General features: G+C 40.8%; 1 protein-coding gene across 2 annotated transcripts in view; it reads left to right on the plus strand.

The window, feature by feature from the left end:
- The window catches only part of FKBP1B (FKBP prolyl isomerase 1B), a 49,161-nt gene extending 23,816 nt beyond the window's left edge, over window positions 1–25,345 (plus strand). For both annotated transcript variants that reach the window (XM_042803383.1, XM_033005029.2), the window contains exons 3-4: window positions 21,897–22,009; window positions 24,640–25,345. In XM_042803383.1, coding sequence (XP_042659317.1) covers window positions 21,899–22,009; window positions 24,640–24,768 — 240 coding nt within the window. In that variant the 5' untranslated portion in view covers window positions 21,897–21,898 and the 3' untranslated portion in view covers window positions 24,769–25,345. The remainder of the gene's footprint in view (window positions 1–21,896; window positions 22,010–24,639) is intronic.
- The last annotated feature ends 2,354 nt before the right edge of the window (window positions 25,346–27,699 follow it).

Below are 27,699 nucleotides of genomic sequence, written 5' to 3' on the forward strand. Positions count from 1 at the left end.
TAACTGATATTTTCCACTACCCAGTATTTCTTAAAATATATATGCACCGAAGTTGAGAAAAACAATACTTTACATATCATCAGATCAGAATTATGGCTGCCTGCTGTGATGCAGTGTGTGTTCTTCATACCAGATAATAAAAATACATGTTTTGTACTATGTGGAAATTATAAACTTCACAATGTTCTTGCCTGTCCATTTCCTCACTTACAAGAGTTGAGGGTTTTTAAGCGATAAATGTCATACGTGTTTTCACACAGCATTGAAGTTTAGGTAGTTTAACTTTTTAAATGAGATCTTTAGGCTCTGGAGTGGTGGTAACTACTGTAGCTTTGTGATAGTTACACTTTATGTCTGGGGAAAACTTAAGATATTTAGAGTTGAAAAGGTTTTAAATTAATTTAGTTGAAATCAAAGGAGTCAGATGCCCAGATGCATTTGAAATGCCCACAGTATGACTACTGCATCTTCAGACACCTAATTATCTTCAAATATCTGCCCTCTGTGATGTGTTTACATGTAAAAACTGTGCCATTTGTAGATAGTGTGTTTTCTGGCATGAATGCGTAGATATATTTGATGTGAGCATTGCAGAGGTATTGAGAGGAACTTCAACCAACATTTTTATGATAGGAATTGTGTGTGAGAGCAGATACTGCATTCTTCTGTCCTGGTAGGCGTGACATTTTTAATCTGATTAATATATACTGCATTTTGTATACATTTGCAGTTAAAAGAAGATTTTGTGCTGCTCTATGGCAGGCACTGAGTGTTTCTCAGCTTTTACTGGGCTTTTGATGTTATGAATCATAGAGATGGGGGAGTGTAAACCATTTCTAGCCACATTAAATGAAGATTGGTCCCATTTGGTGTGCAATTTTAAGTACTTATTAGTTTATTTAATAACGATTTTGACTGCCTTTTATTATGTATACATGTGCGATTCACAGGCTTAGGAGACGTGACACGCTCAGCCTCTAGCTGAAGAGCATCTGCTGTGTTGGAGACAAGCACGTTCTCATTCTTGAACACCACCCCAGGCCGTGTCTACATTACAGCAGACAAGGGCTAGGAGGAGGATGGTTGTGCGAGCCACCGCTTCTGATCAGAGGCTTGCCCTGCAGGCACTCTACAGACCACATGTTCGGGTGTGCTGAGGGGCCTGGCAGAATATTAAACTGCCAGACAGGCTTAGACATAGAGTCCCTTGGGCTGTGCCTGGGGTTGCACTTGCAGTTTCGCTGTCTGAATGCAGAGTAAGTCTGATCCAGAGGGCAGTCTTTGGATGACCCCGGCATGCAATGTGGAAATACCCATAGTCTCAGAGCACAGCCAGCTCTCTAAACTGGAAAGCTAGGTCGAAGATACATGGCTATGAAGGAAAGAGAGAGGGAAAGAGCCATTTCAGCTGAGGAAACATCCATGACCTCGACATGCCCCAGCCATGATTTTGTAGCTCTCCACTGGTGATAATCCATGTTGGCTCAGACTCCAGCTGGGGATCAGACAGGTCAGCTACTGCTTAGAGATTTCTTACTGGGGAACAGAAACGGAGCTCAAAACAGAAGAATAATTAAAAGTTTTAGGATTAGACTGAGAATGATTACATTTGTCTTGGCAGTAGCAATGCCACACATGCATGCAGCGTTTGGGAGCTGCTTCCTGATGGCACCACGTAAGATGCTCATGGAGCAGCATCCAGGCTGCCTGTCAGGGCATTTGCTTGACTCGCAAATCTAAGCGTGGCTCTGGAGCCAACCGCAGGGCTTGCTACTGGCCTCACTGGGCAGTTTATCGCTTCTTTCTACTCTTACTTTGGGCAGGCTGAGAGCCTGATGACAAGAATGTCCAGTGCATGATTTTGCTTCTGCTGATGGTCAGGACATGCCCGTCTAATTTCTTGGCATGTTGGGGCCAGAGGGAGAGAAAGCAAAGAAATTAATGGGCACTGCAGCATAGTCGCAAGGGACACCCTTCTGATACTCTGCAATGTAACGTGAGAATCACCCAAGGTAAACAGTGTTTTATCTATGAGGACACAGGGTTGTATTTGCTTTATGGATCTCCTTAGGGCTACATAGGAAGAATGTTTCTCTACCTCTTGAAGGCTGCATGTTGCTGCAGTTTGTGAGGTTTGTGGGGTTAGATTATTGATTTTATTTTCTTAGGAGAAAAGGTAAATAGAAAATTATTCATTTGCACACCCTGGCATGCATTGGACATCAGGACTCCTTTATTAAAGCTCAAGGTGACTGAGAAACAGAAGATACTTCATTGTTTAACCTCCCACTGAAGAGATGTATTTAATTCTTTATTACATAACTGTTTTTTCAGAAAATTTCTGTATTTTTCCAGCATCACTGACTGTGTTTCCAGTTATTTTAGTAAACATGGGTGTGTAGGAAAAAGGGGAATGATTGCTTTTTAAATGGTTGAAAATAATGCAGTTAAACCCCTGTAATCAGATGCTACAGGATGTGGCTATTCATTTCAAGGTCCTTTTTGCTAGAGATCTATCCTGCAGTGATCAGCCAGTGGCAGTTCTTGGGCTTCAGACATAAATATTCAGGAAGGCAAATCTGGGGAGATCTTTAGATCAAATTTATCCATGGTAATTTTAAGGGTGGATTGACAAGTTCAACTCTGGAAAAGTAAGGAATGAGCTATCTAGTTATCACAACTAAACAACCATTTAAATGATCCTTTGGTTGCTTTCAATGCAGGTGCTTTTGGACAAAGTTCTGCTCTCAAACACTCCCCCCTACTATAGATGTTCCCACCATTATTTTTTTTTATAACATCATCATTGTTTCTGGGAACAGAGAAAAGATAACTTGATTATGTTTATATCGTAGCATCACTCAAGAGCTCCATTGTGCTTAACTGTGCAAAAAACAGATAAAGAGAAACTCTCCCAGACAGCTAAGGAAGGTGAACAATAAAGAACAGATGAGGACAGAAAACAGTCAGATACACACATATACATTAGTATCATATTTACTTCTTTCTATTTTCAAAGGTAAATAAAGTAAGAGACATATCCCAGCCATGTTATCTATTTAATAGCTCTTTTTTCTGTAATGTTAGGACACGTTTGGGTGTTGAGATGTTTCTAGAGGGAGGTGGCCTCAGAGAGATGTTCAGAGAGAAAGAGAACATTCAGAGCATGGAGCACAAGAGTCAACACCTCCTCTAGGTCTCCAGGATCATTTTGTTTGTTTTGAATGTGTTTTAGCCCACTGGCAGCCTTGCCTGTGTTCACTTCAGAGAGAGGTGGTTATACTGTAGTATGTACAGTATGACTACACTGCTATTAATACACCCCCAGGGAAAGGGAGGATGGCATAGTACAGGACGTGTGAAAAGACATCTTGTGCTGGCGGCATCGCCGTTGAGTCATTCCATCCTGTCTGCGGCTGTGGAGAGCAGTCACTCCAGGGCCATGGAGCTGCCATGGGCTAATTGTTATAATAAGCACTTCGGGTAGAGTCTGGCTCCCCCCATTTAGTCTCCCTCCACTTTAGGTCTGTAAATATTTGTCCTGTCGATGTCTATTGTTGGCACAGAGGCATCAGAAGAAAGTTCTCTTAAGCTTTTTCTTGCATATTTGGCTTTGAGCCAGCGAAAGTTAAACCTGATCATCTTAGCCTCTTACTGCCCCTGTTAATTCTTTTTTTTTCAGTAGTAAGAGATGACTCTCCTCAAGATGGGCCAGAATTTCCTGGGGTTAGGTTGGCACTCCCCCAAGATATACGCATTTAATAGCATGTGCCAGTGCAAGTAAACAGCAGATAGAGGGTTTTTTCTTCCTTTTGTATGCGCTATCCAATTTGTTCCTTGGCACTTTCCTCACTTACAGGAAAGGATGGCTGTCTCTGTATACAAGCCAGAGTTTGAGTAATTTATTTTTTGCTTTCCTTCCTCTAGCTCTCTGTAGCAGGCACACCAAATTTCCAAAAATGAAGGTGTTAATACAAGTTTTGCTTAGTGCCCCTCCTGCAACACCTATGCCACTGTTATTTCCAAGTTACCCAAAATGAGGAAAGCAATTTAGATGAGTCAGGGAGTCTGCCCTGACTCAGACTGTTTAATGTATGAGTGTCTCAGGGTCATATTTCTATTAATATAGGGTCAAACTTGAGTAGGGAGCTCTGGTTTGATTTGCCTATTTATAGCAAAGTCACACCAGTGCAGCAAAACCAGCCAAACTAAACCTGACTCAGTTTGCTTTGAATTTGTGTGAACAAAAAGAAACCCAAACAATCATTATCTTAAGGTAGTGAAACTTACTCATTTTATTCTGTGCTCAGCTAACACACTAGGCTTTATATCTGTAGTGGGAAATTTTGTAGAAAGTCATCCTTTATTCTTGAAGTCCTTGACTGATATTACCATCTAGCATCAGATGCTCTGCATTTGCAATGAAAAGGGTTGAAACCGAACTATTTTCATGTCTTGTACACAGGTCTTTTTTTTTTCTTCACACAAATTAAAGCACAAAGACCTCTCTTGAATTCTGGTCCTTTCGAACTCTATATGCAAGGACAGTTCTCCTTCCTACCCGCTCAGAAGGCTCTTGATTCAAGGACAAATAAAGAAAGAGTTTGGATCCAGGTGTGCTGTTCATTACTGTTAAAAATAAGAAGTTGTGAGTAAATATTTTCACTGTATCTGTTATGATTCCACCAAGGTTTATTAGTCCTGGGTTCAACAGAGTAAATCCATGTTAGAAAAAGTGACTGGTACAAAGATTAGAGCATATTAATTTTCTAGCTTCCAGGAAGGCAACTTGTCTTTAAATACAGTGAGTGAGAAAAAAAAATATAGCAAGAAATTGAACAAAATATCTGTGGAGCTAGGGAAACTGTGTACAGCAGAGTAGAAAATGGTTATAGGAAAGTGTGGGGAAAAAACATGTAGCCCAAGTCTCATATCTCTGGAATGGCTCAGTGAGAATTTCTCCTCAGCTGGGACAAGCTAGCATTGCTCTATTGACCTTTTTGAAGTTCAGCTGATTTACCCCAGCTTAAAATCTGACCTTTTGTGTCCAGATAGCAAGGTGGCATAGAACTGGGAGAGATCAGAGCAACACTTCCTAATCTTTATGAAGGCTTCTGAAACAGATAAAAAGGTAATGCTCCTGCACTGCATTCTTTAACACTTCAGCAGAGCAAGCAGGATGTTGAAGTTGCTCTGAATGAGATGGGAACAAGGTTTAGAAGTTCTTGTAACCTTAAAAATACAGGTGATGCTGATTTGTGTTCTCTTCTGAGACCTTAAAAGATTGAGATATAAACAACCAAACTGAGACATGGCCCAATGCACTTAGTCTGGTAGCACTGTCACTACAAAAACAGAAATAAAGATCATATCTGGGCACCAGCCTAAAAGGGTTCTATGGACTGTTAAACAAATTAGGGATCAGATAACATGTCCTCCCAGTCACTGGGACAAAATCTGTCTGCCTTAGAGTAAAAACATACGTTGTGCCATAGCTAGAAATGTTCACTGTCAAATTCGTGTCATGTGTGAAAATCCATATCATTTTTATGGCTGCACAAAGCATTAGATCATCTGAAAAAAATTACAAAAATCTGTAGTTTAAATTGGCCTCCCTTCTTTGTTAAGCAATACCAAGAGTGAGTGCAGGTCTTGGAGCTCACCCAGAGGAAGTTTGCGGTTTGATTTGAACATGCACAGTTCATCTCTAAAATTCAAACTTGATGTGGAGGCCAAAACAAATATATTCAGACATACAGCCTGGATGTGCAGTCCATGTTACATGACAGCCTGATGTCATGCTCATAGCCTATGAAGCATTTGTAGCAGAAATCATCATTGCAGCATGGCAAACAAGGCCTTTCTGTTGTTTTGGTTTTGTTTTTTTTTTTTTTTTTTCATTTCTAGGGCTTTACCTGTAGCCATTATTAGGTTACTAGATAGAGAATCTGACACATTAGATCAAGCTAATGTGAGAAAATAGAATTGTATGTATCCATGCATGCACCAGTTCGAAAGAATTGATATTGCTTATGTCTTTATTGGGTGCAGATATGATCCACCTTTAGGCTGTACTACAACTGCATCACGGCCTTTCCCAGGGCCATCTGTGATCTTCCTTGCTGATATAATTCTATGATTTCCTCTTTCTTCCTGTCCTTCCAGTCTTACTTGCAGCAGGAAGACTAAAAAAGAAAAAAAAAATAAAGAAAATGTGGTATTGTTGGATTTCTAGTCAACAGTACCCTGGGAGAAGCAGCTTTGGCTGCTCCACTGAAAAACTTGCTACAAGATGATGTCATCTGGCAGTAGACACCAAAACAAGACGTGGTATTGCAGCAGCTAAAAATGACAATCTGCAATGCACCAATGTTTAGGTTTCATGGTGTTATAAAGCAACTCCATTCAAAGGGATGCAACCAAACACTGTTTGAGTTTGGGCTCCTTCCAAGGTGCACTGTGCCTATATTATTAACATAATCTGGTGTAACAGAAGTAGAAAAAATATTACACCTAAACAGAAGCAGGATGTTATATTTATTCCAAAAATGCTCCAAAAATGTCTCTGCTTAATGCAATGTTGCAATCCAAATGCAGCTAGTTTATAGATTACTTTTTTTCAAGTCCCATTACTTTCTTTTAAACCCTTGAAAAAACACTGATGAAAGAGGTGTTTCTGAGACAGTTTAGCAAAATGTTAATTTGAGATTTGCTGTCTAGGAGTCCAGTGTCATAATCTCCAGAGTCCGCTGTTCAGATCTTTGCAGAAAAGGCTGTTCATGTTACAGAAGCCACTTTAGTACTAAGGGCAGGTCACAGAAAGGCTTGCTGGTTCATTTGCAAGCTGTGCAAAAATTTATATGCAGGTTTTTTGCCTGGACAATTACCTGCTAAATACCAACCGTACTGGGCTTGAAATGTGTGACCGCCTCTCTAAGGCAGCCATGAACAGCAAATAAAAAAAGCAAAGTTCCATAAGGACAGAAGGCAATATATAATCCTCTTGCTAGAAGGTAAACACTAGAGCACACAGTGGACAAGCAAGGCAGATGATGTTTTGACTTAAAAAGGCAAAGCAGACATAAATTACAGAAATATGCATAGATCAAGAATTGAATTACCAGAATTGTTATGGCTGGTTTAGACTTTTGATCCAGCAAATAATAAGATAGCTTTAGATACCTTTCCTTCACCAAGTATTCAGGCTGACATTCAGGATGTGGTGCAAGCAGCAGTGCCCTATATGTATAAGATCAGGTATCTGTCCATTAGTGATTTACCACACTTCACTGAAGGCAGAGAAGAGGCAAATATTAAAAGCCTGCAGAGACTTGTGGTCTTGCACTCCATCCATTAAACCTGTATGGTAGGGCAGAAGGAGCTCAGAACAGAAGTTTTGATTTCATGCCACAGCCTGCCTGACATGAAGTTCTCCACTGAGCATTTTCAGAATTTAAAACCTTGCTCATAGCAGAAATAGAGCTTTCCCCAACATATGGGGTGTGATGGAAGAGTGAGGTAGCTGCTCAAGGCAGCAGAGAGATAGCTTGTGTGGTATTGTTGCAAAGATGGTGGTCAGGAAAAGCCACAGGTACTGCCTGATCAGCCTCATCACACCATGATGTCTACAAGAGACAGGAACCACTGATGTGAAGCAAGACAAAGCCAAAACTCAGCTAAGCCTCTCAGCTTATCAACAAGAAAATACAGCCGGTGAATGACCTCAGCAGAGACTCCGGTATCAAAGAAAGACTCAAAAAATTTGAAAACCATAACTTGGGATCACATTATAAGCTTTAAAGCACAGATTTATTGTGGAGTGTTAGCCAAGGTCATGGACATACAGGAGAAGTCTTCATCCAAATTACGTGCAGGTAAAGACCGAGTAGTGATGACGAGCAAGTTCTCATGAATCAACATGTCCTGTCTTCAGGGCAGATTACAAAGTTGAAAGCCATAAAATCATGCCAAAAATGGTAGGTGGATTTGGTGAAAATAGTGGTTTTACTACCCAGTGGTATTTATTGTGCTAGGTAGATGCTTATAATAGACAAAATAAGAATGTAATATATGGTGCTCTGTGTCTCTAGGATACTGCCTGAGCCCACAGACTGTGCAGAACACGTGAGATGCAGAATGAGATGCAGAACATGCTTTCATGTGGTTTGTTCCTGTTAAAATAGAGTTATGGCTTAAGCGTGCCTGGCTGTGTCCTTAGCGATCTTTGGTCACGTGAGCAGGCAGAAGCTCACAGATATTCACTTGTGTTAGGGAACACAGATTAGATATACCAAGAAATTTAAATTCTCTGCATCCTTTTTCTTGAAAAAGCCACAAATAAAATTGTTTACCCAGGAGAGAGATTTCTACCCATGTTTTGAGTTGAATCTGCAGAAGTTTTTTAATTTATTTGAAACTTAGATTATATAAATTCATTGGTTTTATGTAATTTTTCATTTTATTTCCTTTTTTTCCTGGCAACTGTTTGATATCATGAACAGCCAGAATACTTAAAATTCTGATGAATAATTTGGCGACAGTAGCCTGGGTGATTGCTGCCCTTGTGAGCAGGATCACTGAAACCCCCTATTCAGGCAGCCAGTAAATCTGCAGATACGTGTTAAAGCATTAAAATGGTACACAAAACTGAGATAAATTAACTCCCACAAACCTTTTTCTTTGGTGTGCAAAATGAGAAAATGGAAGCAGCAGCCTAAATGAATTGAGCTTTTACATGTTCCATAACATTACGTATAATGGATTACAGAGTAAATCATATTACCTGGTCAGGGAAGATCTGTTCAATTATTTTTAAAAGTGATGTAGAATACGTCTGAGTGTCTGGGAAAATTATTATTTTAGACCAGATCTGTATCCTTCTCACATAAATCTCAGTTTCTTTGATCCAAATTTTAGGCCAGTTCTGCCTTTCTTTTCCTTGGTTTGGCTTTCTGGATACTTTAATTTTATCTGATATGCCTCCCCTTCAGCATACTTCATATGATTTTTAACTTTTCTCTTTTCCCTTTATGTTTTCTACTTAATAGCTCTGGTGTCTTTTAGCTCGGATGTAGCTAAACAATACATGGTGTTAAATAATTGGAAAGGTGTTCAAGAACTCCTTAGACCTCATTAAAGCTGAATTTAAATAGTTCATATTAGTAATCTGAAAAAAAGCAATGTATTCTCACTAGGATTAAACATTTCAGATGAACATAAGGATTTTTTTTTTTTTTCTAAAGCAAAATGTTTAATTCCATTCAACCCTGAATTGTATTTTCTTTGGATTTTGGATAAAATTTAACAGGACATTCATTATTTTTCTGCAGAAAAACATCTTTTATTACTGCGATTTGTATGCTTTTGCCATTTGTTAGGAACAGATTTTTACTGACTTCATATAGTAAGTTACACATACACGATGCTACTTTTTCAGTTACACTTACTGGGATGATTGAAGATAGTGTGACCCATGATAGAGAGCTGTCTGGTCTACAGCAATTCCTGTGAGTTATGCAGTGTATTCACCATCTCCATCTTTGCTTTTACAAGTTATAATATTACACATCTTGCTGTAGAGTCTGAAATCTTCTGGCTTTTCATTGCTGGTGTAATAATACATTTGTTTATGTAATGGTTCGCTGTTTGGTCCACTCTCAACTTGCATTGTTTTCTACTCTTGTGCCATTGAGGTATTTTTGGCAATGTTTATCTTTGTTGTTTGTGTCCATGGACTGACTGCTGTTTCTATTTGTAGTATCCAAGCTGACTTAATTTATGTCTTTTGTTTGCAGCAGTCCTGAGTGTGAAAATACTTTTGCTTTTGGAAAAACGTTATGGTCTATGCAGTCCATCCTCAAACTCCTACTAAAGTTAATGAGAGCAATGCAGGGAAAAACTCTACACAATATCAGGCACAGTTGATCTAACAAGTCCTGGGAGCAAGGATTGGGATCCAGGTCTCTGCCCATCCCACTGACCTCCATAATTACCACTTGCTTAGTTTTCTCCTAACTTCATCATTTTCCATTTTCAGCTACCACACAGATCCAAGGGGGGAGCATAGAGGGTGATCCCATTGAGTACTTGGTTGTCCAGTGACAAGAATACCATCAGAAAAGGTGAAGGACATGGGTTTAAGTTCAGGCTTTAGGTAGAATTGAACTCATGGTGCTCTTGGCGTGTGTTTATGATAGAAAAGGTGGGCAGCAGCACCTTCTCTACCAACCACCCTTCTGCAAAGGATGAACCTTTCTCAGGCTTGTGCCTGTCCTTAAAATCAGATTCAAAGCTCTACATCCAAAATGTATGATGATGCTAAATTCTAGGAAGGGCTGAAAACTGAGGTGCATCCTTGCACTTACCATGTCCTGCTGGCTGACTATAGGCTGCACTTCACTCAGTGCACAGGTTTTCTGTATCTCACCTTCTGGAAGTGTCTGGTCTCCATTGCCTCTATAAGAAACTTTCGTTTCTTTTTCTGCCTGTCACTTCGGTACAACTCAAGGGGGAAGTCACTAATAGGTGATACTCACCTGATTCTCACCCCTGTCTCCAAGACACTTCCTCTAAAACACTTATTTTGCATTCTCCTTGCTTCTTCCCTTCACCAGTCCAAGACATGAGTGGCTTTTTAAGTAGATGAAAATAGATACAGGCACTTGGAAATTCCTATTGTTCTCCAGAGAGACGACTGTCTAATGTCCAGCAGAGCAATGCCTGGGACCCATCTGTCAAGATAACAGCTGCCACTTTTTCCATAGTTAGTTTATAAGATCACCAAGATCAAAACTTAGAGATGGAAAAGACCTATTTATAATAACAAACTGCGCTGTTAATAGCTCCTTTCCACTGTGAATCTGAAGATACTTTAAAGGCTTGCTGAATTAAGCCTTTCAAGATACCTAAGGCAAAGTATATTAATTAATAATATTATTGCTGGATATGCTAGTGACTCTCTTTTTGACCTTGGTGAAACTACAGTCGTTATTTCACAGGGAATGAAATGAATGTGAGTTATACTTACACAGCTGTCTGGTGACAGAACCTATTTTTTTGACATCCAGGTTTTTGCTCTAATCACAAATACATACTGTTCCATATTCTTGCAGGATTCTGCTCTGGAGAATAGTCCCCAGTGCATCATTCAACTTAGTTTTAAATTACCGTGATCCAGGTCTTAAACTGCTACATATATTTTTGTACTTTCATTAATATCGGGGGAACTGTGCCAGTTTACACCAATGAGAATCTGCAACACCAGAAACGATGAACAAAAATAGGAAACAGATGTGGAAAAAGAAGAATTTTTTAGCTAATATTATTTCAGAACATACTCTCAGTGTTTACAGGCAGAGTGGTATTTATGACACTGCTAGGGTCTGCCTTGGAGCATGTAAAACACTGTTTACATTGAAAATAATACCACAAAAATACTCTTTTGTGAAAGAAGGTGTGTTCCTAGTAGGTGGGAAGAGCAAATTATACATCTATAGAAAGATTAATTCATTTGATGAGTGTATCATCTCATATATCTTTTAAAAAGACAGCCTGAAAGAATAATGTTATGCAAGTAAGACATCCTACCACTGGAGTGTTGCAGCAAATGATAAATACTGCTTAGCAAAATGCTGGTTTTATCTGATCGTAATGATAGACTGAACTTCTGCCAACATAATGATGGTTACCCAGTACATAACTTGTTGATAAACCCTTTTCAGAATTCATTCAAAGACTAGAAGTGTCTTTTCTCTCCTTTTATTTCTACAGCATGCTTACACTAAGTATTACTATACAGTAAAATGACCAGGTAGATCTAGGTAGTTCTGTTGTCACCAGGTCTAAGGGACCTTAGGCAACATAATCAACAGGAAGGTATTTGATACGCAAATCCAAACCAACTTGGGTTTAAACTGCCTTTTTTTTCACTAATCCTGACCGATATCAAGTTGTTTTGGGTGGAATTAATCTCAACTGTCTTTAGCTACCTGAAGTCTATGGTCTGTCCATGTCAATGGAGAGAGCACAGTATTTAAGTGCCTGTTCTTCTCCCCTCTTGAGCAGGGGACTTGTTCCTTGAGTGAAACAGCAGTGTGTTTCACCTGATTACCCTGGAAACTGTGTATTATGCTGAAGTGAGGCCCTACGACGGCCCCAAATTGGTGCTAGTGAAGTCATGTCTCATTTTCCCACATGGAATCACAGGCAGGAGACGATTCCCCAGGAATTCTCTGAACGCTTATGAAGGGAGGGGATATTACATAACGCCAGCCAGGAAGGTTATACCACATCTCTAAAATAAGACACATTACAGGAATATCTGACCAGTCTGGATGAAAAAGTTGGATACCCCAAATAAAAAGCATTTGAATTCTGCATTCTGTATGTTTTATGTACATATGACATCATGATGGAATGGCAGTGTCTGCCTCTGACTTATTTAGAGTATATGTAATCTTGGCATATTGACTGTGCCTTCTTACATGACTCAGACAACACCTATTTTTATAAACCTGTGTTTTCTTCTCTGATTACATCTTGTGTGCATGTCTCTTTTTCCAATAACATTTTTCTTTTTCTCGTCCTTATTTGAGAACAGAGTAGTTGCTAAGTCCTTTGCACTATGTTAGATGATTGCTGTGTTTGTCAAGATGAGTTTCAGTAAAACACTTCTGTGAATGAGGTATGGCCATGCTATGTGCTCAGAAAGTTGGATTAGATGAAGAACTGGGTAAAGAGGGGCCTGCAGGAGAAAAAACATTCATTCACAAGGGATGTGGGGAGAAATGTTATTTTTCAGTTCCAAATGCCCCAGAAGCCAACATGCCATTTAACATCTTGGTGTTAAGTGGTAACACATTAAGAATATACCTTTTCCATGTTCAAATTTACTGTCTTTGACTATGCACAGCATCTTAATCCAGTGCCTTACTAGAGATGGGTGGATTTTTCATTAGGCTGTTACTACCTCTAGCCAAGGCAGTATGAAGTGTTGCACTGATAAATTAAGATTTCAGCACAGATTTTATTCAGGAGGAGATGGAAGCACATATTGGAAGTCTAGACAGTTGAAAATCAAAGGATGACCAATCTGGGAACAGTTTGTCATTAAAGCACACCTAACTGCTGATGCCGTATTGTTATATTGGGTTGGTAAGGTGTTTCTTCTGGCAGATCAGTCAATATCCCCTTTCCCTGACCAGAGGAGGAATTAACTAGTAGAGAAGCTGGTTCTTTTCTCTCAAAACCCCTCTCTCATTTGATCTTGGAGCCATGCTCAGAGCTTTCCGAAGAAATGGTCGGGGTGCTGGAGCACCTCCCTTATGAGGTCAGGTTGAGTGAGTTGGGGTTGTTCAGCCTGGAGATGAGAAGGCTCCAGGGAGACCTTAGAGCGGCCTCCCAGGGCTTAAAGGGGGGACAGGAAAGGTGGGGAGGGACTCTGGATCAGGGGGTGTAAGGATAGGATGAGGGGTAATGGTTTTAAACTGAAATAGGGTAGATTAGGTTAGATATAAGGAAGAAATTCTTTGCTGTGAGGGTGGTGAGACACTGGCCCAGGGTGCCCGGAGCAGCTGTGGCTGCCCCCTCCCTGGAAGGGTTCAAGGCCAGGTTGGACGGGGCTGGGAGCACCCTGGGCTGGGGGAAGGGGGCCCTGCCCATGGCGGGGGGGGGTGGAACTAGATACTCTTTAAGGTCCATTCCAACCCAAACTGTTGTATGATTCCAAATGTCTGAAGATCCTTTTCTGCTTTCTGTCTGTGGTGGTTTTCCATGCTCCCTGCACCTAGATCTGTGTTCAGAACCTTCGACAGCCCAGCTTGGGCCTTTCTTGTGCCGTATACTGAAACACAGGTGGTGATCATGTTCACCTATTTCAGTGAGATTTAACTCCCTACTGAAGTGCATAGCTTCCCAGGGAAGGCTATCTGCACATTCATGTATGTGCTACAGGCTAAAATATCAAATCCATACCACCATTGCATGGGCAACCATAAAACAAAAATGGTGGGGGAAGGAAATACACGTGTGTGTGGTGGTATAGGATGAGACTGAGAATGAAACCAAAAAGAAAAAAAAAAAAAAAGGATTAATTGTATTGTCCTATTATCTTGGTGCACTAGATGGCCAGAATTCTTTGGCCAAGCTCTGCTGCATGTGTTTGGGTAGGAAATCTTGTGAAATATCTTCTTTGTATTACAGCAGTGCTCTTGAACTGTTCTTTGTGCTTCTTGGCTGGTACCAGAGGACAGGACAGAAAGACCTAGCTCAGGCAGGAACGTTCCCTCTCCCTCCAGAACCTGTGTTACAGGACATGGTATTTAAGGGTAGAGATGCAAGAGATGTGAATTATTTCTGTAGTAATATATTCTGTCTAAAAAGTTGCTTTAGATATCTATTGTCCTACTCATTAGCATACCCAGATTGACCTGATTCTGCCATGCTTACTCAAATGAAACTTGCCTTATGCTGCAGAGCATGTGTATTTTACAGCTGAACTTTGTAATGGTAACAGAATTAAACCCTAAAATAAAATTACTGTTTTAAGGCAACGGGATACCAAAAGAATTATTTTGGTCTCCTTACAATTCATGTAGAATATGCTTATTGAGCCTCATATCTGCCTTGAGAGTAAATCTACTTTTTCTTCTCTTTTAAAAATATGCAAATCTATAAAGCTGTTAGGGCAGAATAATGCCTTTCAGTGGAGTGAACTAGACAACTGCATGTAATTTTCTTGGCTGTGAAGTCAAGCTAAGTGCCAGGCTCTTTCATATTGTCTTGTAGTTGTACGCAACACTGATATATGGTCCATGGTAATGCATTATTGAATAGTTGTCTGTTGTGTCTTCATTGCATGCTGTCAGCTGCATAATAAATAATTGATTGTGTTGCTTTTACTCCACATTAAAGATATATGAGTATATAATACATGAAGAAAATGAAGCAGCAAGGCTGCCTGTGTTGGAAAGATCAACCATTACTGAAGTGCTCTGAGGTAACAGGAACTAAGAAGTGACCACCACCGCTATCCATTTCCCATTTCTATACTTTGAGTCAGTGATTGTTTGTCATGGCAACAAATGGCACATTCAAATCGTTGCTGTTGCCTTTTTAAACAACAACAAAAAAATTGTGGTAAAGAGCTGATGTGCTGCAGAGATGCACTCCCCAGTCTCTTCAACAATTATCCCTCTAGACTGAAAATTCCCTTAAAAAGATTAATCATTTTTTAAGTGGCTCTAAACTGTCAAAAAAATACAGTCTAAACCAGCAAATCCTTTTTGCCTCATAAGACTTTTTTTCTATTAAGCAGAGGAAACATTAGCAGGGAAAAACTGAGTTTGTGTTTACAGCAGTACTAAACCTCTGTTGAACATTTCCCTTGAAGAGCCATGCTTCCCTTCTCACTTGCCAAAGTCCCCATGCAGGACACAGTAAGATGGCCCGCTCTTCAAACCTAGCGTAGGAAATGAAAGCATCCTCCAGGTCACATTCAACACTCTTTCTTTATTTCCATTACAATAATCATTATTTCCTATGAAAACAATTTTCATCAGTAAATTGATGAGATGCCAAATTTGTCCAGAAAAGAGTTTGCTTTGGAAATCAAATCAAGGAAATCAGAAGAATAGGCTACTTATGCATGGTTGTCCAGAAGGAGGCTCATGGCCAGGTATAACTAGAGATCACTGGGAGCTGTTGTTATGACAAAAAGGTGTAAAACAGTGAACTGAGTTTTGAGGTAATAATGAAATGGCAAGTGAAGATGTAAGAGGTATGACATATCCGGCTTATACAGATCTGGATTCTGGTGGAATGACTTGGAGACCTGAGGCATGTTAAGTCCTCTAGACATTTCCCTGGGAAGCAGGCTGTACTGGCATTGACTGTATTTGCCTAGAAAAGTGTTGACCAGATCTCTCCTTTTAACACTAAGACATACGGGAACTGTTCTTGCTCCTGACGGGAAACCGTAAGTTTTTCAGGTGTGTTAGCACGAGACTCAGCCATGAGCTAGGGGGAATGCCGCTGAGTGCAGAGGAGTTGTCCTGCTTTACTGCAGTGTGTCAGAACTAAGTCCTGAAGAGAACGGATCTATTTTAATGTAAAATGCAAATAACACCACTGAAATCAGTGGAGTTGTTCTGGTATAAACCAATCTGGGATGTGATTTGTCCCACCAATTCTATGCAGTTTTGCTGAACCCTTCTGCTTTGCTGAACTGTGTCTTCCTTTATACACTCTGAAGGTGTCAGTGTTGACACAAAGGCTTTTGTACAGTTTCTATAAACTTCCCAATAATATATTTTCCAGAATAAAAGTGTATAATAGTAGTAGTTACAGATTGCAATTGGGGGGAAAAATCAGAATTTTCAGCCTTTGTGACATTCTTCCAACAGAATATTGGCATAGAAACAATTTATTTTAAGGAAAAAAGAAACACTTGAGATGAAAAATTCTTAACCCACAGCAACACTAACTGCAGCAAATGCTGCCTCTGAGAGCATTAGGAACCAAATCGAATGAAAAGTTTATAACAGGACAGATTTATTACAAGGCATAATTGGAAAGGTGCTGGCATTAAAAGGCATCAAAATACAGTCCCTGTCCTGAAGAACCTCTGGTCTACATAAAATGAAACAGGATAGTGTCCTAGAAACACCTTCCAAATATCTGCCCCTCTTTCTGCTGCCAACATATGTTCAGAAAGTAGCTGCCTTCAAGTGTATGTATTGCCTGTATGTTCTGTAGGTAACTACAGTTTGGAAAAATAAGGAAATGGAATACTTTGCAGATGAATGTTGCTGTTTTTTGAAAGTCACCATTTATCTCCTTAATATTTGTGAGGTAGCTGAATCCCATTGTACAGGAAAAAAGGAGAGCAACTAGTGAAATCAAAGGATTTGTCCTGGATTAGAATCTCTGTCTTCTGATTCCCAGAATGTGTCAACACTGCAAAGACAAATAATTCAGTAAACACTGGAGCCTGTGGAGCCTGGGATGCAATTTGGTCTACCTCATTTAGGTATGGATGGATGAGTTAATACCTCCTCACTAGGGCCCTATAAAAAGCTGGCAGTCTAGTGTTTAAAATTAATGTTGTTAACTTTTCTAATTTTTCTAAGTTAGTTGACTGAGAGTGATAAACAATTCCAAGAGGTTATTGCAGTCCTAACAGCTAAGTCTAGGTGAAATTAATCATTTTTGGAGATAACCTCTCATTCTCCATTAACTGTAGAAGTAGCCTGGATGACAGATTGAAACGCAGTTTCTACCTTTGGGATGGCTAAAGTTAGCAGTGGAATTTTACACATAAATTCTCCAGATTCAGGCGCGTAAGCTTGACAGGTTATCTATGGAGGGCCTGTGGTGTTCTCTCTCTCCATCCATATTCTGTATAGATAATGGTTTGAGCACGGTTTGGGGCATGGTTTCGCTGGGTCCGTAGGTATGAGTTAGTTATCTAAATAGCTGGGCTGGATCTGTGGATTTGTGTTATGTGGTTGGATGAATTCCCAGCTGAATCATTCTCAGATGAAGGAGCCCTCTGGTAAAAAGAAACTTGGACTGTGGTCCAGCAGCAGCATTCATGCCTTTCTGTTTCTGACCTCTCCTCAATAATACAGGTTCTCTGATAACAAATAAAGATTGAGCTTTTCTCTTGGTAGAAGCACTTACAGGATCTTCTTCCTATGCAGATTTCTTTTAATTACATGCATCGGATCCTTACATCAGTACGAACCCTACTCCGCTGTCAAACTTGGTTGAAATTGGCTAAAAGAGTCAAAAGTTAGGAGGCAAGTACAGACGGTGTCATTAGCACGCTCCCCTTAGGAAACAGATTTCAAGTGATGTGATCTTAGCTGAGGTTGACTGACCTCAGCTAGTGAATTCATGTTAAGAGTTGTGCAGACACACCTATGTTTTAATAAACAATAATAGCTTGTGTTAAACCTAGACCGAAGTTTTGTTTTCACTGCTGTTTTAGCGCAAATGGCATTGTATTTTTGGCAGTTTAGATGGATCCCTAGTCATGTTCTTTAACAAAAAGATCTGTCTTCTCTGATCTTCAGCTTCAGTGAGCTGAACTTAAACAATTCAGCAGGAGCCATGATCTGAAACATCTCCTTTTCTACAGCCACTTAATTATTAGAACCTAGTTATTAATTAGAACATCTTGTAGATCAGAATGTTTTTAAATCTGCACAATATTCTCATAACTGAGTTTGTACAATTAATTATTTTAACACAATGATTGTTACATTTTAGAATCAAATGTAAGGTTATTATACACAAATAAGCATACAGGCATCTAGATGTCCTTGCTCAGTCAAAACTCTTATTGATTGTTCTGACTTTGCAAAACAATGTTGTTGTTCAGTTCCAGAACGTGATTTTTTTTCTTCTTGTTGATAGCTAGATAAATAAAGGTGCTAGCAGGCTGAAGATGGGCATCCATCCTTGTTGAAGAATATTAACCAAATCAATTTTTTTCAGAAAAAGAAAATCAATTGATGTATTAGCAAGAGAGAAAATAAAACATTATGCTGTTTTAGCTCCCAGGAGCCTGAATAGTCAACTCTAACTTTCAGAAATAGAGAGATAAAAAAGATCTAAAGTTCAGCTCAAATTCCAGATCAGAACCTCTCCAGGGCACATGGGGACTCTGACTCATTTCTAAACTAGATGTGCATTTAAAGGGCAGTCATATAAAAATCGACCCTCCTGCCAGAGCTTCAGTGCATATGGACACATCTGACTTTGAATCCCAGTTTGTCCTCCAAAAGCAGTAAGGTGAGGTGGTGACAGAAGAGGTTACATTTCTGCATTCGGCACCTGATGAATTTTCAGCAGTTGCTGAAAATAAGATGTTGCTGTAAACATAGGAGAAGAATCCTGTTGTCTTTTACAAGGCCTAACACATCCTCAGTAGGCTTTTGGTGGCAAAAGGGGAGTCAGTTTTTATGTGATAGATATTAGACTACCAAGCTTATGGACAGATAGAAACATTATTTTAAATGGGAAACATTGTCCAGTAGCTGTTGATAGGATCTCTGAAGAGTTAATTCTGGATCTGCCACTGGTTTGATGTGTAGTATTTAGTAAACCACCAGTATTTTAATAGGATTTAGTTACAAAATGAAGTGAAAGCATACTGAAGTGTTGTGGAACTTTGCATCTGAATCTGAACTTCTAGGCTGAGGCTATTTTATAGTATCTTCTTCTACTTCCTTGGGCTGCTGTGAAGAATAATTAATGTTTACATACTGCTTTGAACAGGCAGACTGTAATGACAGTACTAAGTTTTAATATTAAAACTACTAATTATTGGGATTCTGTAATAGACTCCTTCCATTTCATACAATCATAAGGTTTTATGATGTGTTTAAAAATAAAATTGCTGTGAGGAAGGACTGCCATTTAAATTTAAGATCAGATACTTCAAAAAGGATTATATGATATGCCTGAGAGCTCCCCCCCGAGCTGCTTCTCCCTGCCTGCCCTCCTCCATATGCAGGCTGGTTTTCTACATTACAAATGAACCCATGTTTGTCTGTAACTAGAAAGCCTTCTGCAAGCAGCTGGTGCGACTTCCCAGCCTGCGTGGGGGGGTTTAGGGGTATCACTGAGCCGATATGTTGCATAATATATGTATGTACTGGCATTGGAGCATACATAAGATACTTCACTATTATACTGTGAAAAACTTAAGGAATGTGACAAGGCTAATGGTGAAGGTTAGGAAGCATACTTTATGGGCAGGTTATTCCATAATTTTCCTCCTAAGGCCTTATACACACACACACGTGTCTCTGAAGTACCAACTTTGACAAATGTTGTTCTTGGTCAATAGCTAATCTGCCTTAATATGGTGTTTAGTTTTAATATTGACGTAAAATATCTAGGCACAAAACCCCACTGGAATGATCAAATACCGTGTACTCATTAGTGCAAGCCGAGGATGCCATCACCACTGATTTAACTACTAATGAATTTGGAGACATCTATGTCTGCGCTAGTTGTTTGGACTCCCCGTATACTCACTGCAGCAAAATAGGCACTGCTAGGATGCAAGTCATTATGTCCTAATGTAGATCCCTAGATTTCATTAGATGAATTGCCCCCTGAAAGCGCATTTTTCTCTGACTTGATTATAGAGGGAAGCAGAGTAATTAGCTCAAAAGTAGCTGGCTACATCTTAGAAGCATAAAGGTTGGTAAGATTAATCCTACCCTTTTAGGCTTTCTTTTTCATTCTGGCACATCTCTTTATATTTACCTTTGATTCATAACACAGACTGTTTAAGCAAGCAAAATATGCCTTTTTATTTGTTCAGACAATAACTGATGATTTTCACTGGAAAATAAAACTTGTGCACCAAGCTGGTCTATTATTATAACTGCTTTAATGAAAAGAAACTTGTAAGACTGTATTTTTCATATTGGATCATAAAGGCAGTATTTCTCAGCATTTTCAGTCAAAGATGTGCCTGATAATGTTGTTTTCAACCAGAAACTTTCTCAGATATTTGCTTATTAATGACCTTTTCTTTGTGCAGCACCTTGCACAGGAGAGTCGTGGTATATGCCCATAACACCGGCACTACAGCATTACAAAGAAAGGATTTATTCTATTGTATAAATATCAGCCCATCCTTGCAATATCCAGAGTATAGCATTTTGAAAGAGCAATTACCAGGTACTTTTAAGTTGAAAGGTACCATAATTATCCATTGTTTGAAAAGAGAATGAGAATACCTAATCGTGTAGTGCTCTGTGAAGTGTAGTGATCTGTTTGCTGGAGAATCTGGGCATGTGTCCATAATGTATGGGTTGAAACAGTGTTGTGCCCATCAAAAGGAGTGAGTAAGGTGTTTCTGTGACTGTCTCATGTGGCTGAATGAAAACATAAAGAATGAGGGTAGTAGAGTATTTATATAAATGTCATTGCTACTGTCGTATTTTTTGAATGTAGATTCTTTTCTGTTCTTTCTGTGTGAGGAGGAGACACACACGCAGTTGTAATGTTCTGTAGAAGTTTCACGTGCATGGTGTGGAATAGCCATGGTTGTGTAATGCATATTATTCTAGTACTGCTGAGTAAATGTTAAACAGTCCGAGGCACCAAACATTCCTTCTAGGTAACCTTGAGTAAATTTGCAGGAACAAGTCAAAGGAGCTACTCTGTACCTGCAGCCATTTAACTGGCAGCAAATTTGGCTCAAAAGTTCCCAAACCTTAACCTACATCCCCACCCAAAGGTGGAAAGCTCCTGCTGACTGTGGTGAGCTTTGGACCACACATAGCAGCAGCCCACGGTTACCTGATGTGTACTCTGCAAGGACTATTCCCTTTAGTTGGTTACGCTGTTAAAAGAATGTCTTAAAATACATGGTAAGTATTTAATGAGAAGTAAACCCAGATGAATTTATATTAAATTTGGTTTCATTGTCAGTAGGTTTGGTTTAGGGAGGGTTTTTTTGTGTTTAGGAGCAGGCCTTGGTCAGGCATCTGCATTGGGATTCTCTCTTCTGCTGCTTCCCACTTGTTCCTTGCCTGCTTTTATCATCTTCAGCAGGGAAACTCCACTGTGCAAGCAACAGCTCTTCTGTACATCTGTGCAATGTTTGGTACAATATGAGTTATAACCTATTGCATAAAGAATAATAAGTATTTCCATTTTAGAGACTGAATTATTAGAAAGCAAGGGTAACAATATGATACCACTGTGTTTGACTCTCCTGCCTTATCCGTTTTGGATGAGGCTTCAAAGTAAAAATGGAAATGAGCAGCTGATGTTACCAAGACATTAATTTTTCACTCTTTCCCTTCCCCCCAGCACTTAGATTTAGATGTAGCTCAGATAGATTGAAACTGTGTGCCTTGTTTTGGCAGGAATGCTACAGAATGGAAAGAAGTTTGATTCCTCCAGAGACAGAAACAAGCCTTTCAGGTTCAAGATTGGCAGGCAAGAAGTCATTAAAGGATTTGAAGAAGGTGTTACACAGGTACAAAAATTATTCTGGCTGAACTTCAAGCCAGTTGAAGGGTGTGTGAGCACAGCAATGTCCGGTGCAATGGTGACAAGACCAAGTAGAAATCACAGTGTAAGCTACAGAGTGGTTTTCTGAAAAGCGTGGCCCATTGGAGAACAGTATTTCCTGTAGTTATCCATCCATCCATCCATCCATCCATCCATCCATCCATCCATCCATCCATCCATCCATCCATCCATCCATCCAGGGACATCCCCTGCTCATGAGACTTTCCATGTGGTGTGTGTCTGGAAGGGGAGAGGTGAAATCCCCTCCCCGGGTCCCAGCGTGCCACGTAAGCCCCATCCCTTTCCCATGGGCAGCTCCATAAACAGACAACAGTGGCCTCTCAAATGTTCTAGGTGGCAGTGTTTTATGGAGTGGCCTCTATTCAGATACTCCATAAAAGGCCAAGCGGCTGTTTGTGGTGACATCCATGGCCAAGCTACAGATTTTGACCCTTATTGAATAAGGTGCCAAACTGCGCTGTTAAATTTTTTATGACTTCATGCTCCTAGCTACAAAACTTAACATTCAGTGACCAACTCTACACTGAGAAAAAGGAAACTGCCCTCCATTAATTATAGTTTGAGTGCCAACACAGTAGAACCCTAAAAGAGAGACACAATGCAATTCATTGCCAGCTCTTGCTTTTTGTCTGCAGTGTTGTGAAGGCCCACTACGTGAGGCGTGCAGTCAGGCTGCTCGAGTGCGAGAGTGAATGAGATCAGGGTGCAAATTCCTCTTGACTCCCTGTTTTAGGGTCATAGGAAGCAGTGTGGGAGGAAACTGCACAAATATTATTATAGGAACAGCTATAACAGGAACAACTTCTTATGCTTAAAGAGAAGGAAAGAATGTCAAATGAGAATCAATCCACTGAGGAGTGGTGCAACCATGCTTTTCCAGAAATGGATGGAAGAGAAAATGGTTTCCAGCCCTAGGGAGAAAGCAGTGCAAGCGTTCCCTTCTTGCCAGGCAGAAAGTCCATTTGAGGTATTCTAGACTCTCTGGAAAATACCCACCTTCCTCTCAGGGATTTGAGTTGGACTATTTATTATTTCCTTTGCCATAAGGCCTAAGAGGAGTTCAGGATCCCAATGTGCTGTAGAAACCAGAAGCCAGTGCAGATAAAGCAGTGGCAACAAGCACTGGGTCAATCAGTTTATCCCTTCACTGCTCTCGCTCCCTGACTCCTGTCCCTTAATAAGTGCCTGAAAGCCCTTCCCGTAATCGGTGTGGCAGCATGCTGCCTTCCTGCTCCTCCTAGTGGAACACTGTCTGAAGTCGAGCTTGTGGCTCTCTCCTTCCACTCCGGGGCTTTGAGGGGTCTGGGGAGGTGAGACTGGCACGAGGCACTTGGAAAAAGGCAGTTTGCTATGTCTAGCACGTAGAGATTTTTCAAACCTTGGTTTAATGACTGTCAGATGTCAGCAGCGTCTGCATTTCTCTGCTCAACTTCTGACAGTTCCAGGTTGCCCCGTGCCTAAAACCCGTGCGTGACTTGATTGTCTGACTCGCAGGGACCTGCAGAGCAACAGCCAGCCTGCCCCACGCAAACCCCTGCAGCGACCAGGGGAGAGCATCGGCTCTTACACCCTCAGCCCCATGGTATGAATACTCCCTGAATGTGGGAAATTCAAATTCACGTTTTTCTTCTACCTAAAGTGATCAAAGCTCTAGCCTTGGCGTATTTTATAGGACCTGAAAAAAATTCAACAGGAGATACCACAGAATCTGTAGTCCAGTGATGTGCCCAATCTTGGGAGAGGCCTGAGTTAAAAAACACCGCTTCAAGTCAGGGGTTGTTTCTTGGCCAATGACTCACCAGTGCATGGTGCACGAATAGCAGTTTGAGAATGCTCCACCCCAAAATACTCTGTTGGAAGAGCAGGGTTTGATTCTTGATACCCCAAATCTCAGTGAGCACTGTTACCTTCAGAGCTAGTCTGGGGTGAGAGGAATCAGCATTCCTGTCCATCCCAGGGGCAAGAGCTCTCTGCCGGAATAAGCAGCCCCTGAGGTGCAACGTGTGCGCTTGGGCTGAGTTGAGACAAGTAAGTATCTCTTTTAAGTAGGATTTGTTTGCTTTGCATCTGACCAGCAGCAGAAAGTTGGGTGCCTACAACATTAACGTTTGAGCAGTGGTTTTGAAGTCATCCCTGGTGGTGGCTGAAGAAGGCAAAAACATTGCTGAACACTTTTCAGAAGCTGAACCTATCGTGTTTCAGCAGTGATCTCTCATGCCTACAAGCTCTGGTCCTATCTGTCACTGAGAGCCTTTTCCTAACACCCACTGATAGTGGTACACGTACCCTGCGCTCCGCAGAAGGAGCTCACACCTACAGCTGGCCCCAGCGTAGGCAGGCTGGACCAAAGCGCGTGTTAAAAGGCCTTTGTGTGACTCCCAGGCTGGCTCTGCTAACTTAAGTAACTGAGGCAGGAGACCTACGGCTGAGCTGTTTGTGGCAGCTTCAGCCTGAAGCTGAAAGATGAATCTGACGGTCCCAACTCTCCTCAATTTGTAAATCTGCCACGTTTGTTTATTTTCCTCCTAATACTGTTTGTCTTCTCTTTTTCTTTCTCCTACATCCAAAACCCAGATGAGCTTAGGACAAAGAGCAAAGTTGACCTGCACACCTGAGATGGCCTATGGAGCCACAGGCCACCCTGGGGTCATCCCCCCCAATGCTACTCTCCTCTTTGATGTGGAGCTTCTCAGGTTAGAGTGAATCTTCTCTCGAGGGAGTTGGCTGCAGACATCTGTTAATACCCATCCGTTCTTTCTTGCCTTGCTAGCAGCAGGAGAAATCTCCACTGGAATCCCAATCTTCCCTGCTCAAGCTGTCCTGTCAATAGCGCCTGCCGTTCGGTTTCTTATGCCTTCCTTCTCTTTTTTAACTTTGTGGTGTCCGTATTTGCCTTTTATTAGAAGCTTTGCATTGGGAAAAATGTCTACCGTTGTAACATTTTCAAGTTGTACATTTTATTTAATTTGCATGTAAGAATTCACAGTGATGATTGAAAATATATATAAAATATAAATATATATATATTCCTTATTGAAAAACCACTGCCTTACTGTACACTTAAACCAAGGAAAAAAAAAAAAAACACAAAAGGTGCTCAAAACAAAAAAATCCAATGTACGCCTTGTACATGAACGGGCATTAGCCAAACCGAGTTACCTGCGCTGCCACTTTTCTCAACTTGTATGTTCTGCTTGCTGCTGTTTTAAAAAATACTGTCTCATTTAAGACTTAAAAGTAAGTATATATATGTAAAACAATAAAATCTCAATACTTTACAGTTTCAATTTCCTGTTTTTCTCCTCCGGCCACTGGAATTCTTTCTGGTGTATTATAAGAAGTTCTTCAAACAATTATCAACCCATTTTTTGTTAATTATTTCTATTATATAAAATACACATAATCCCACGCACTGCTTCTGTTATAGGTGGCACAGTGGAAGATCTCTGTGGGACCAGAGGTGCCAGGAACATGCAAGTAAGGGCTGCTGGGACAGAGAGGTTTCCTGACTCTCCCTCCCCTGCCCTGCTGGTGGCCCCTCAACCGGCCAACATTTGGCTGCTGAAGAGGTGGCGAGTGATGCTTCTCAAAGACACACAGTGGCGGCCCAATTCTGTCTTTACAACAGTAAAACGAGTGTAAAATTTTCTGTGAGAGTTGAGATAAGGCTAGAGTAGAGCAGACCTGTGTGCATCTGAACTGAGGGATGATACAACCGCTGAACACTGTGGTTTTTTAGGCTGCATCTCCTGATGCTGTTCACACAGCCTGCAGCCTTACTTTGTGCGCTGGGCTCCTGGCACTTCAGACTGAGCAATATGTATTTCATTTGATGGTTATATGAATTCACAAAATGCTGGTTCCTCCCCTGGCAAAAAAGCCGTAGACTGTCATTTACCTGGTTTTAGGAGCAGGACCTGATGAGTGAAGCTGCCTCTGCTGTTATTTTGCTTTGCCTAAACTTGATTTCTCCCCTCTGGTGTAGACAAAAAGAGCATCACTGGGCCATAATGTTATTTTCACTTAACTTGAAAACTATGCAAATAGTTTATAGTCAACAAATGGATTTTTTTGACAGGATTTCAAGCAGGTGGTGAGCTATTTCCTTGTGTGAGTCTGTAAGGAGGACATGCCTAGCATGGGCAGACAGACCACAAAGCTGCGCAGGTATCTCCAGGTGATGCTTTCTGGGGTTGAGAGAAGGCCCACAGAAAAGCAAGACGGGCAATCTGGCCTGTGACTCCAGCTCATGCTCTTCTTCAGATGTTCATTTTACCCACAAAGCTGCATTTGAGTTTTAGTTAATAAGCCCGTAAAACCCATCTCTTACAGACGGTTACTCACTGAGGGTTGGTGGTGTGTTTTTCTTGCTCCCCTCTCTGTAAAGAAACAAAAGGCCTTTCAGGACCCTTTTCTGGTGGAAATCTAGGCTCACCATAGCAGTGAGGTTACACAGCCACATTTCACTAACAGTTCTTTTATTTAGGACAGACTAATTTCCTGTTAATAAATAGAGAATTAGACTTGCCAGGGTGATGCCCACTAGCTGTCCCAAATTCTTTCAAATAGGTCCCGGTCTCCTTTGCCACTGCTCCTGCTTCTGTCACTGGTCTTGATTTCAGCCTGGGCTTGCAGATTGCAGTTGCATTGCAGCAGTTGCAGATGTGAGCTCCCACACGCGTCTTGGTTAAGTGTAACGTAGCCCTGTCGCGCCTGGCAAACACCTGTTGGTTCAGCACATTGGTCTAAAGCTGCTCCTATCAATGGCCCAGTTTAAGTTAGTTGCTCATTAAAAAAAAAAAAAAAAAAAAAAAAAAGAAAAACCAACATAAAGGACCTGGTTTGGGAGCTTGCTTGCAAGCCTCAAAAGCAAACAGTGGTGCAGATGACTGGCTCAGCATCCCTGGAACGGCTGCACGCTCCCTCCGTCATCTCTTAGTCCCGCTGTTGGCAAGCTTCGGCTGCGTCCGGAGCAACAGGCTGGGCACCGCTCTGCCCCTCCGCTTCTGCCACATTTCCTACCACTGAAAACCACGCGGGTTTCAGAGCTGATCTGATTCAGCCTTACTATCTGTATCTGCAGAGCTGCCTTGCGCTTCCCTTTTGCCCTCAGCAGTACAACCCAGCCATTAGCGAGTCTGTAAAACCCTTATTACAGCTGGCTGATGAAGCTCTCCCTCATCACCCTTTCTCTGCAGAGACCTTTGTTGGAAGCAGAGATTATTACGTTTTTCATGCCAATTTCATTAAAAAAAAAAATCTGAAAGGAAAACTAATTGTGCTTTGTGATACTTAGGGAAATTAAGTCTTCAAGGAAATGTAATCTTCAGCTCTTTATTTGACTGCAAATGCGTTAATTTATTTAATTGTATCATCGATCAACACAGTACATATAATTATTACCACTATATAATGGATTGGAAAAAATTTACTGTCATTGCCTGTGTAATCAGATATGCTCTTGTTACTAATTTCTAAACAGTATCCATGGAAAAAAATGACCTTCCAGGCTTAATTTCATGCCCTACTTCCTGAAAAATTAAATGGGAAGTAAACACACACAAAAAGCCAGCACAGATGCAGAGTACAAGGCTGGTAACATCTGCCTTATTTGCTGCCCCCTCTGCCATTCAT

This window comes from Tyto alba, unplaced genomic scaffold, assembly GCF_018691265.1.
Source record: "Tyto alba isolate M040663 unplaced genomic scaffold, T.alba_DEE_v4.0 Super-Scaffold_40, whole genome shotgun sequence".
NCBI lineage: Eukaryota > Metazoa > Chordata > Aves > Strigiformes > Tytonidae > Tyto > Tyto alba.